Source organism: Saccopteryx bilineata, chromosome 4 (assembly GCF_036850765.1).
Source record: "Saccopteryx bilineata isolate mSacBil1 chromosome 4, mSacBil1_pri_phased_curated, whole genome shotgun sequence".
NCBI lineage: Eukaryota > Metazoa > Chordata > Mammalia > Chiroptera > Emballonuridae > Saccopteryx > Saccopteryx bilineata.
The window spans coordinates 110,620,559-110,633,023 of NC_089493.1; the positions used below are offsets into that span (position 1 = coordinate 110,620,559).

A 12,465-nucleotide genomic window follows, 5' to 3' on the forward strand; every position below is an offset into this window, starting at 1 on the left:
TGAAAGGAATTCTACCATGTAAAATCAAATATATAGAAAAGGTAGTGGATCAACCGCATGTACAATAAATCTAGTATGAAGGTTAAAAGACAAAAGTAGTAAAAGCAGCTATAACTATAATAATTAGTTAAGGGATACACAAAAAAGAAAGATGCAAAATTTGGCATCTGAAACATGAGAGGGAGTGAAAATGTAGTGCTGATAACAGAGATGCAAACAGTTAACTACCATATGATCCAGCAATTTTATATCTCTGTATATATTCAAAGCAAATTAAAACATTAATTGGAAAAAATAAATGCACCCTTATGGTCATTGTAGTATTACCTACAATAGCTAAAATATGAAAGCAACTTAAGTGTCCATCAATATATGAATGAGGATAAAAAGATGTGGTATATATATACCATAAAATGTTTTATTGATTGATTTTTAGAAACAGAGAGGAAGGGAGAGAAAGAGAGAAGCACTTATCTGTTGTTCCACTTGGTTTTATATTCATTGAGTGCTTCCCATATGTGCCCTGACCAGGGATCGAATCCACAACCTTGGTGTTTTGGAATACTACTCTGACCTACTGAGCTAACCTGCCAGGGCTACATGGTGAAGTGTTAGCCATAAAAAATGAAACCTTGCCATTTGCAACAAAGTGGATGCAACTTGGGAGTATTATGTTAAGTAAAATAAGTTGGAAATAAAAAGACATATCTGATTTCACTTATATGTGGAATCTATCAGAACAAAAAAGAGCAAGCAAAACCAGTTTTATAGACACATAGGACAGATGTTTGCCAGTGGGTTCAGGGTTAGGCAAAATGGGTGAAGGGGATCAAAAGGTACAAACTTCTAGTTTTAAGATATACAAGTCATGAAATGTAATGCACAGCAGGGAATATAGATAATAGTTTACTAACTTTGTATGATGACAGATGTTAACTATACTTATTGTGGTGTATGTCAAATTATATACCTGAATCTAATACAATATTGTATGTCAGTTGTGCCTCAACATAAACAAATAGGTGGCATGCTCAAGAGTGTCTGGTACACATCTGCTTGTCCTTATCTCTGCAAGTGTGGCTGTGACATTTGTAAACTAACCAAGTGCTTGTCAACCCATATTATTTGTATTGTTTTTCAAATTATTGAATAATATTTTTTTTGTCTGTCATGTTCCTGAGACTATAAATTGATTTTATGTGTGTGTGTGTGTGTGTGTGTGTGTGTGTGTATGTAAGGGGCAAAAATATGTATGTATTTTAGAGCAAACAGGCTGAATTTGTATTTGAGTTGTATTAGTCACTAGCTGTGTTATATTTGCAAGTGATTATTATCTATGAATCTCATTTTATCACCTGTAAATGGGATAATAGGAATTATCTCATAGTGTGGTAATAAAGATAAACTAGAGTAATGTATTTCAAGCACTTGATACAGTGCCCAACTTCCTATAATAGGGATTCAACAAGTGGCATTGATAGTTATTAAGCACAGATGCTTTAAGGTTATATAAATTTAGATAGTAAGTCTGGCAGTTTCTTTATAATGTATATAACTATAAATTATATATATATATTACATATAGTATGTAAGTACACACATATTATATGAGTCAGCAGTTCTACCCCTTGGTATTTATTTAAGAGGAATGAAGGCATATTTCTACAAAATTACCTATGTGCTATGATTATAGCAGTTTTTTAAATAATTGCCAAAAAATGGAAACAGCCCCAGTGTCCATCAACTGATGAACAGAAATACAGCTAATGGTATAGCCATACAATGGAATACTACTCAGTGATATAAAAGAATGAACTGATACATGTGATGATAGAAATGAATCCCAAAAGCATTAAGTTAAAGGAAACAAGAAAAATTCAAAGGTTACCTATTACATATATGAATCTTTATATGACATTCCAGAAAAGGTAAAACCATAGGGATAAAAGCCACATAAGTGGTTAACAGGGTTAAGTGCAGTGTAAGGGTGTTGGCTGTCATGTGCAAAGGGCACATTTTATATAAAAGTAAGTATGAGAATGGATACTTGTGTCAATATGAATAGTAGAAATATAATACGGACCAAAAAAGCAATTGTCTGTGAGATATGTAGAGTATCATTTATATAATGTTTAAAAACCTGTAAACAGCCTGACCAGGCGGTGGCGCAGTGAACAGAGCGGCAGACTGGGATGCAGAAGACCCAGGTTCGAGACCCCAAGGTCTCCAGGTTGAGTGTGGGCTCATCTGGTTTGAGCAAAGCTCACCAGCTTGAGCCCAAGGTCACTAGCTCGAGCAAGGGGTCACTCAGTCTGCTGTAGCCATCCCACCCCCCCACCCCAGTCAAGGCACATATGAGAAAGCAATCAACAAACAACTAAGGTGCCGCAACGAAGAATTGATACTTCTCATCTCTCTCCCTTCCTGTCTGTCCCTCTCTCTGACTCTGTCACTGTGACTAAATAAATAAATAAATAAATATTAAAAAAGAAAAACAAAAAAATAAAGGATGTAAGCAATAAGGGATGTCATCTATAATTCATAACTATGTAGTGGAAGTATAAAATATTCTTAAATGATGAACCCAGATTCATGCAAGTGTTCCACTTTGGGGGTGGGAGCGCAGGGAAAGAATGTGTCGTCAGTGTGATATATGGATTGAGGTGGAGGATTGTTTTTTAAGGAAGCAAAGCAGCAAAATATTTTCCAATTTCAAATAAGGTTTCTAACTGTAGAGTGCCATCAGTATTGTAAATAGGGGTGTTTAGTTGCAAATATACACATGTATGTACACTACCTCTGGAAGGATATGCAACAAACAGGTACATGGTAATGTCAGGAGGGTGTATTACCTCCAACTGAGGGTTGGAGGTGGCAGAAAGGTTCACTTTACAGTTTCTATTGTTTATATTTTGAGTCTAGTTATTTTTTAAATGTGTGTATTTTTATTTGAGTATAAACATAAATGAAAGTATGCAGTTCTTATTTAAAATTTTCCAAAAATATAGGAAATGTGATGGCAAAAAAATAAACAGAAAAAATAACTTGTTTGTTAATTTCCTGAATGATATGTTGAGATTTATTTTTGACCTGTAATGTGTTGAAATTATACACTATTAATGAAACTAGGAAATGCAATAGAAACAGCACATTTAAATTAGTCATTTTTTAAAATTATGTTTTCTTACATTACATATAACATAAATCCAACTCAAACTAGCATAAAAGAAATAAAAAAGGATTACTGTATGCAGGAAGTCCGAGAAATGTTTCCGGAGGTCTGGCACTCATGTCATCAGGGTTGTTTTCTCCTTGGGGCTAGTGGTATAGAATTAGCTGGACCATCGCTACCTCAGTTCATAGTAGCCATGGGGAAAGGGTATTCCCCTCCTCAAGGAAAAGAATGTGTTGACCAGATAAGAACATACCTGATTGAGGAAAGAGGTTGTAAAGCCAGGTGTTCATCCCAGCTTTGATGATAGTCTCGAGGGCCTAGACAGAAGATCAGATGTTTGGAATTGATACGTTAAGCTGATTGCTGTGAAGCAACACCAAATCATTATAACCAAGTCATTTGGGAAGAGAAATGTTCAATATTCCCCCAAACTCAGCAATTTAAATAAAGTTTTCATGATCCCATTTTTATTGCAGGAATTTCTTAAACAGAATCTTTAGTAAGGCATTTTCCAGCCAGAACATTGATGGATTTATATCTTTGGTGTGTCTTTTTTTTCCTAGAAGTATCAGTTTAACATCAGAATAATCAATTAAGATAACATTTATTTAGCAAAATTCTCTGTTAGGTGTCTAATATTTGATATTCCTTAAACACATAGAAAGGGTGTCTGATGTTTTGTAAGTTGAATGTGTCACGTTCTTTTTTGTGTGATTCTTTTTTATTTGACGCAGTCACAATGTGTATCTATGTCTTCCTAGTTACTATTTGAATCACATTTTATAGTATCCTGAAAATTGGCAAAGTTGTTAATTATTAACATCTAGAACCAGCCACCTATTTTTATTTTAAATGCTCTTTAATAATTTGTGAAAATGTTTCAACTATGATTCTAGAATGTGACATATTACAACAAGCACTTAAACATCTTAAATTTAATTTAAAAGTAATTATTTGTTAGAATTGGCTAGCCCAAGTAGAGAACAAAGTAATTTATTCCTGATTTTATATGGAGATCCAAACTGCTTCATGTTTTTATCATTCTCCATAATTAAAATTAAAAGGTGGCATTGTCTAATATTTTATTATGTTACACTATGATCAGGATTTCACAGTTTATCTTATGACTTCATCCTTTTGCAAGAAAATAATTTCAGTGAAATCATATTAGGTCAGCAAATTAGTGAATTTCTGCCTCCATTGCCGTTAGTGTAGTCTGTGAGGTGTGTGATGACAATTAGCTCTGTTATCTAACAAACATCTTTTAAAGTTCAAGACAACTTTTTCATGCAAATTAAACTCAGTAATCAAAACTGAAACCTGAATTAGCAGTACCGTATTATAAGTTGCATTGAGAACATTTGACTATTTCTGAGTTCCAGTGGGAATGATGATTGGAAGGTGGCAATTCTTTTTAAATTACTGGTTTGAATCCTATTAAAAACCTGATTGCAGACCCTTTAGAATTTGAATATTATAGGCAGAGAGGAACAGTAGCATTTCTTGAATAAAATATCTCTAACATTCAAGATTGCTGCCATTCTTCCTTTAGAGATTTTTTTTTTCCTACAGAAAAGGAACTGAAAAGGTTAAATCATATCTGTGAAAATCAGTCTTGTGTATTTTTTTTTTCATGCTAAATATCAAAGATGGCTTAACAACATATTTAGAATTTTCTGAGTTTTACTATTAATAAAGTTAAAAGAAAACCTAGTGTGATCAGGCAGTGGAGCCACATTAAATTTGTATCTGAACACCCAGTATGCTTATCTCTTCTCTAGATAGTGCTCTGAACCCATGTTCCACATTCTGAATTCTGTGTATAAAGTTAAACATTGCAGAAGGGCATATATCTGATGGTACAGATGAATAAGGTTGAAGTTTAATTATGAGCAAAGTTGGTCGATTTAATATGTTCAAGCCTGTAGTATTTCTGTTATTGATGTAATTAGGTTATTTTTATGGGAAATTATAAAACACTCCTAAAAATATTGATAGGTTTAAAACTACCAGAAATATAAAACTTCTATTCATACTATATTACTGTATTTTAACATATCAAACTAATACTAGATTTCTTAAAATCTTGGTTGCTTGCAGGCAAAGTTGTTAGCCATGCAACACGCCAGAGAAACTGCAGTTCAGCAGTACAGAAAACTGGAGGAAGAGATCCAGACACTTCGAGTTTACTACAGGTAAGATTCTTTTCTGCCTAGACCTAAGTAAATGTTGGTTTGGGAAATGCTTGTACCAACTTTACAGTGGTAAATGAGGAAATAGCTCAGTGAAATAAAATATTATGTATGCACTTAAAACATTTTTGTAACTTTAAAATGATTCAGGCATAAAATGTTTTATTATTTCAACTGTTTTTCTTCCTGTATTTGATAAGGTTTATGTTTAGAATCCCATCAGATATATGAAGCATATATAACTCTGAACCAGTGTCTAATGGAGCCTGGTCAGCTGTTAACTATTGACTTATCTAAATACCACCTCTAAAATGATGACATATATTTTCAAAATAGTACATGAATATCAGTTTTAACAGTCTTTCACCTATTATAATGTAACATGAGGATTTTCTACAGGAATACTAAAGGTTTTTTAAGATTTATTTAATTTATGCTATAAGAATCATTGTAAAATTAATTCAATAAGTCACATTGGCATATTTTAATGGAAAGAAATAAAATAGGAAATGGCAGAATCCACCTCCTGTAGTAAGGATAAACACTGTTTTGTGATACTTTGTTTCAGTTTTGTGTTGTTGCATGAAAGAGAAGGCTAAGATTGTGCAATGTATAAAATATATATTCTTATAGTGGATCATAAAAAAAGGATTTGAAAAATGATTTACAAAGCCCTGTATATTCTTTGATGCTGAAATTTAAAAAATAATAATAAAACTTCAAGTCTGAAATGTAAGAATTCATTAACTGGGGCTGTAGCTTATTGAAAGAGTTTTAAAATTTTGGCCTTCCTTTTAGAATGATGTTAAGTGTATAAAATGTAAATGCAAATCAGTTTTACTGAAATGCAATTATGAAAGTATTGTCTCATGGTATATTAATATATATGTGTGTCATTTTAATACATTAAACAACTAGATCCAACAATAAGTCAATTAACAATAAGTCTGTTAATTTCTAAGCAATGATGACTGTAAATGGTATTTTGGGGGTAGCTGCAAACACCGAAATGTTACATGAAAATACAAGTGCTTTCTATGGATACAGACTCTCAAGAACCACCTATACCACTATTTTAGTTTGTTGCCTCTGTTTATAGGGAATTCTGTGTTTATAGGAGAGTTAGTGAAAAATAGAGATGAAATCTTTTTCCTGCCCCCAAGTTAGGAGTCCCTGCTTTGGAGCAGTGTTACTGACATATAAAATAGTTGGTTGTTGTTATGAGCTAAGCTGTGCCCCTCAGAAAGGATGTGTTGAAGTCCTGACGTCTAGTACCTAAGAATTTGACCTTATTTGAAAAAAAGGGTCTTTACAGAGTAATCAAATGAAGCCATTAGTGTGGGTTCCGACCAAATATGACAGTGGGAATTTGAACAGAGACACATGCATGGGAGGAGACTATAATGAGGACACAAGGAAAAGATAACGTCCCTGGTGTGATGTGTGTACAAGCCAAGGAGCACCAATGATTGGCAGAAAACACCAACGCTAGAAGAGGTGTGGGAGGATTCTCCCGCATAGTCCAGCAGACATTCAGATTGTAGCTTCCAGAATTGTGAGGCAATAAATTTCCACCGATCTGAGGCCCCCCAGTATGTGGTGCTTTATTACAGCACCTACAGAATACTAATACAGTTATCAGATACCAAGTATGTTTGGTTGGTGACTGTGGAATCATTTGCTTGCAACTAGAATCAGTGTCTATGTGTATCCATATGAGTAAGCAGAACCCTGATAGTGGAAGAAGACAACCCACCCACTCAGCCTTTTTAAAACTGTGGAGTGAATCTGACAGTCTTTCCTCTATAGTTTATGCCAGTGGATTCTCCACTGTAGCTAGGCATTAGATCACCTAAGGACCCTCTAAAAATTCTGGTCCGTATCCCATCTCAGACCAATTACATCAGAGTTTCTTGAGGTAAGATTCAGCTACCAGTGCGTGTGTGTGTGTGTTTTCATTGATTTGAGGGAGAGGAAAGGAAGGGAGACAGGGAAGAAGGGGAAGAGAGAAGCATCAACCTGTTGTTCCACTTAGTTGTTGGGCACTTATTGGTTGCTTCTCATATGTTCCCTGATCATAGATCAAACCCATGACCTTGGAGTGCTGGGACGGTGCTCTAGCCATTGAGTTATTCAGCCAAGGCCACTAACACTGTGTTTTAAAGCTCCCTAAAAGTTCCGACATGGTGCCAAGTTTGAGGGCCACTGCTTTACACACACATTTTATTTAGCTGCATTAAAGTATGGTCTCTTGTTGGTAGAATAATAGAGGCATATAGTAAACCCTTTATTAAGACTTGTGAATACTGTGTGATTTGTGCCCAGTCTTTAGATGATACATAGTAGCTTTGCCTATACAAGGGAAAATTTGTTTGGAAACTTCTCCTGCCATCCATGTGAGATAGGACAGTAGGTGTTCAATCGATAAAGTGGTAGTGTCCAAGAACTCCAAGAAGCAAAACAGAGACAGACTCAAACATAGAGAACAGACTGACATCTCTCAGTAGTATGGGGTGAACTGGATGAGTGGAGTGGTGGGACTGAGCAAAAAAGGACAAGAAAATGAAAAACTCATGCTGGTGGGATAGCTCGGCTGGTTAGAGCTTAATCCCAAAGCACAGAGATTGCCAGTATGATCCTCAGTCAGATGATGTTCCTGTATGTCTCTCTCTCCCTTTCTCTTTTGCTAAAATCAATAAATAAAATTTTTAGAAAAAGAGAGAAAAGAAAAATTCATGAATACAGACCACAGTGTGGTGATCGCTGGAGGTGGGGGCAGGTGGAGGAGGCCATACGGCGATAAGTGGTGATCAACAAAGACTGGACTTGGGAAGGTGAACACAGAAGATGGTGTACAGAGATGTTCTGTAGAATTGGGCACCTGAAACCTGTATAATTATGATAACCAGTGTCACCCCAATAAATTCAATTATAAAAAGGAGGAAGGTTTATAATAATCTTGTATGAACTGACATTACTTTTAGACAAAAAAAACCCCAAAAACCTTTGATGTCATATCTTGACACTCCTTCTCTGATAAATTGCAGGAGATTACTGAAAAATTTTGAAAATTATAAAACTTAAATAGTTATTTTCAAAGGCTTTTTTGTAAATCTACTTGAATTTGACAGGGTTAAATGGTCTCTTCTAAATAACTAGTTAACAATCATTGGTACAAAAATAATCTTCACAAGTCTCCCTTTCACTGTTACTGTTTAAAAAATTGCTTGCAGTGTAATAAGTCTACTGTGATATGCTGTTAGACATCCCTTCCCTCTGTGATTGTACATAAACAAACCTCTCCAAGACCACCTCCTTTTTGTAAAATGAGAATTGTAGTACTTACCTAGTAGAATGTTTAAAGTTATGTACAGATCTTAGCACAGATTTGTCTTATATTTAGTGTTCAACCAATGTTATGATAAATTTCTTTTTACAACAGGAAGTCAGTGAGGTAGAAGTAGAATCAATATAATTGAAGGCAAGAAACATGTTAAAAAGGGGAAGGGATATTGCTAAATGGTTACATAAGATAGGACAAAAATGCCTGTTTGAAATAAGATGGTTATTAATGACCTTCACCTCAGTGATTTTAATAAAGTATTATATTTGATATGAGTCAGCTTTCTGTGAATTGAAGAGTAATAAGAGATAAAGAAACAGTAATGTGGGTAATAGAGTGGTCCTTGAAGAAATATGAATCAGAAAGATGTTAATGATAGCTGAGACAAAAGGAAAGTAGATTAAGGATTTGGCATTTGTCTTTTGAAAAGTGGCAGATACTTGAACACGTTTATGACTAATTGGAAGGAGCCAATAGAGAGAATTTTTATGAAACGGCATTTCTAAAGAAGCAGGATGAGATAAAATTTAGACTCTGCGGAAGAGTTTATCTTGAACGGAAGGATGATCACCTTGTGCTCATAGACAGGAGTGAAGGAGATGTGAATAGCTGGGGATGTAAATAAGTTTCCATTCATAATTAATAGTTTCTTCTTTTCTGTGAAGTCAGGGTCACTGTAGGTTTCTGAAGTGAGAAGGCAGGAAGCTTTAAAAGGAATAACTGAGATTGGTTACTGAATGAATGGGAGAAAAGAAGTGAGTAAAGACAAGGAGAACACAGTCAAGCAATCTCGAAGACCAACCTGGGAAAAGATACCTTAAATTTGTATGCGTTCTAGTTTGTACAATTGTGTAATTCAGTACATTCCGCTGTCCTTGCATAGCAGCACAGAAGGCAAAGGATCAAAATGTTTCAGGATTGTGAATCTACAGAACTAAAATTATGGTGAGGAGAGTAGTTAAGGGACCAATAGCAGAAGAGTTGTTGAAATGATGAGTGATAGTTTAGGCTAAATGGGGCAGGAAATCAAATTGAAGGGACATGTGTAATGAGAGAAAATGGAGGAATCAAGAAACCATAAATTATATGATAGTTATAAGATTATAAATTTTAGGATTATAGAGTAAATGTAGAGGGAATAAGAAAATTTAAGAGCTGAGGTTATAGTCAGAAAAATGGAACATTGCTGTTTAAGATCTAGAGACAAGCACTCAGTCTGAGCAATGATACTGTTGAAAGCAGTACCTTGGAAGTGGATGGTAAGAACTGAGAGAAGGTGAGGGTCACTAGCTCTGAAATCAAAGATTTATGAAACAAAAGTATTAAATACCCATTTGGATATTGTCTCTGACAATTATTGACATATATTGGAATGCTTACTTTAAATGCTGTAATGCAAAGTGACCTAACAATAGATAGAATAAAGGTCAGGTGGAAATAAAGAGTGAAAAATAGCTACATAGATGTATCAGAAGAGGAAACCTGGCCCTGGCTGAGTAACTCAGTTAGTTAGAGCATCGTCTTGATGAAGCGCAAGTTCAGTCCCCGGTCAGGGCACAGTAAAAGAAAAACCTGTACAGTGTGTGATGCATGAAGAAATGTCTTGTATCCCCTCAAAAAATAATAAAGTTACCTCCTTCAGGTAGATCCACGATTTTATCCAAACAAAAAGGTAGAGAACTTCTGCTCATTGCTGATGCGAATGTAAACTGATGCAGATAAAAACTGATATAGATGCACCTGTTCTGGAAAACAGTTTGGTGTTTCGTCAAAAAGTTAAACGTAGAACTCCCATACGAGCCAGCAATTCCACACATAGATAAATTCTCCAAAATAATTGAAGCAATGACTCAAACAGATGCCTGTACACCGATGTTCCTTACAGCATTTTTCACATACAAAAGCAGGAAACAGCCCAAGTGTCCATCAACAGATACAGGGATAAACAAACTGTGTTATATACCTACAATGGAATATTATCCAGCCATATGAAGGAATGAAATTCTGATACATGACAACATGGATGACCTGTAAATACATCATGTTAATTGAAATAAGCCAGACAGAAAAGACAAAAGTGATATGATTCCACTTCCATGAGGTACCCAGAATAGGCCAATTCATAGAAACAGGGAGTAGAATAAAGATTACCAGGGACTTGGGGAAGGGGGAGTGGGCAATTGCCAGGAGCTGGGGGAAAGCGAGATGGAGAGTGACTGTTTATGGGTGCAGAGTTTCTGTTTGGGCTGTATGCCATGAAACAGCAAAAGGGTAAGCACCAACAATAAGTCTGGCTCTCAACTTTGCAACAGCCAAAGCAGAGGAGGATGTTTAGTTTTAGGGACAGAATAAAATGTGCTGCTGCCTTTAATTCTACCAATTAGTGATATGACCTTATCCCCTGTCCCCCCAAAAATAATTAGTATAACAATTATTATCTAGGTTATGCTAAGAACTACTGTTACTTAAGCCTTGCATTTCCCTGTATGAATATAAGGAATACAGAAATACATTTTTCCGAGTTTCTCCATTCTCTTTGTTTCCTTTGTGTTGTAGAAAACTTTGGGCATTAAGCAAAGGAAAGGTTAGCCTTTGTTTTCTTTGGTGGCGTTAGGGACAGGGGTAAGTGAGGTGGATGGGTAGGGATACTAAACTTACCATTATAACTGACAGCTATTTTACATTAAGCAGAAGGGATAGCAGGGGAGGAATAACAATATAAGATTTAAAATAAATTTTATTTATCACAAAAGCATTACGAAAATATAAATATTAGTAATCCCTTGTTGCTGTGCGGAATGCTGAATTCATTTGCAACAGCTTTATTACTGTAAATCTCAACAGTTTCAACAGGGAAGCATCTTAGACTGGTAAGGGTTAGACTTGTATTTGGTAATGACTTTTTCCTGTTGTTGTAAACCTGTAGTGCTGCATTCCTAAGTTCAGGAGGCATAATCATAACAAACTCTTTCCTAATAAAGAGAATGCTCAGTTTCAATGTTGGCTGATTTTATAGTGCTTCCTTATATTTTCTTTTACTTAAAGAGTGTAAATTCAAATGTGTATATAAGAATTAGAGCCTGTTGTTAGGTGCCAGTAAACTGGGATTTAATATACTTACTTATAATAACAGCAGTTTATGTTTTAAATTTTTATTATGTGTAATTGCATGTGGGAAGTTGTAATTCAGAACATGATATATTTCACTTTTGACAAAAATATTGAATATAATGCTCAATATTTTAAGATACTAAGTTTCCTATGAATGTACTAGTGTTTTTTAAATAATAGAATATTTATGTGTTTGACATAGTGAAAACTAGATTAAACATGACCCCTTCTTACAGGGTTCAGAATGAACATTTCAAAGTTATAGAAACCATAAAAATAGAGGCCCTGTAAAATATACTAAAAAAGAGAGTGAAAGTCTTGCTTCTTCTCTACATCATTTTTATGTTTTATTTAATATGAGTCTTTGACTTTTTATATACACTCTTTAACGGTATGTATGCAATTCTTTGCAATCAGAAATATAACTGTTACTAGAATCTAGTTTGGGTATTTTATTGTGGTGAGAGTTTCTCACTGGACCATATGTTCTCTCAGTCAGAACTACATGCTCATTAGATAGCACACAAACTCTAGGCATGGAGCAACCTTTTTCTCAATGCAAGTCTCTCATCAAGAGCAGTTGAATACTGGATCCTGACCTTAGTAGTTCTATGCTATAATCATTTGTGCTAATTGAGCTACCT

The 12,465-nt window shown here is 34.9% G+C and overlaps 1 protein-coding gene across 1 annotated transcript in view; it reads left to right on the forward strand.

Moving 5' to 3' along the window:
* The window catches only part of MIPOL1 (mirror-image polydactyly 1), a 366,001-nt gene that overhangs the window by 220,930 nt on the left and 132,606 nt on the right, over positions 1–12,465 (forward strand). Inside the window, exon 12 of the mRNA XM_066277790.1 lies at positions 5,276–5,370. Coding sequence (XP_066133887.1) covers positions 5,276–5,370 — 95 coding nt within the window. The remainder of the gene's footprint in view (positions 1–5,275; positions 5,371–12,465) is intronic.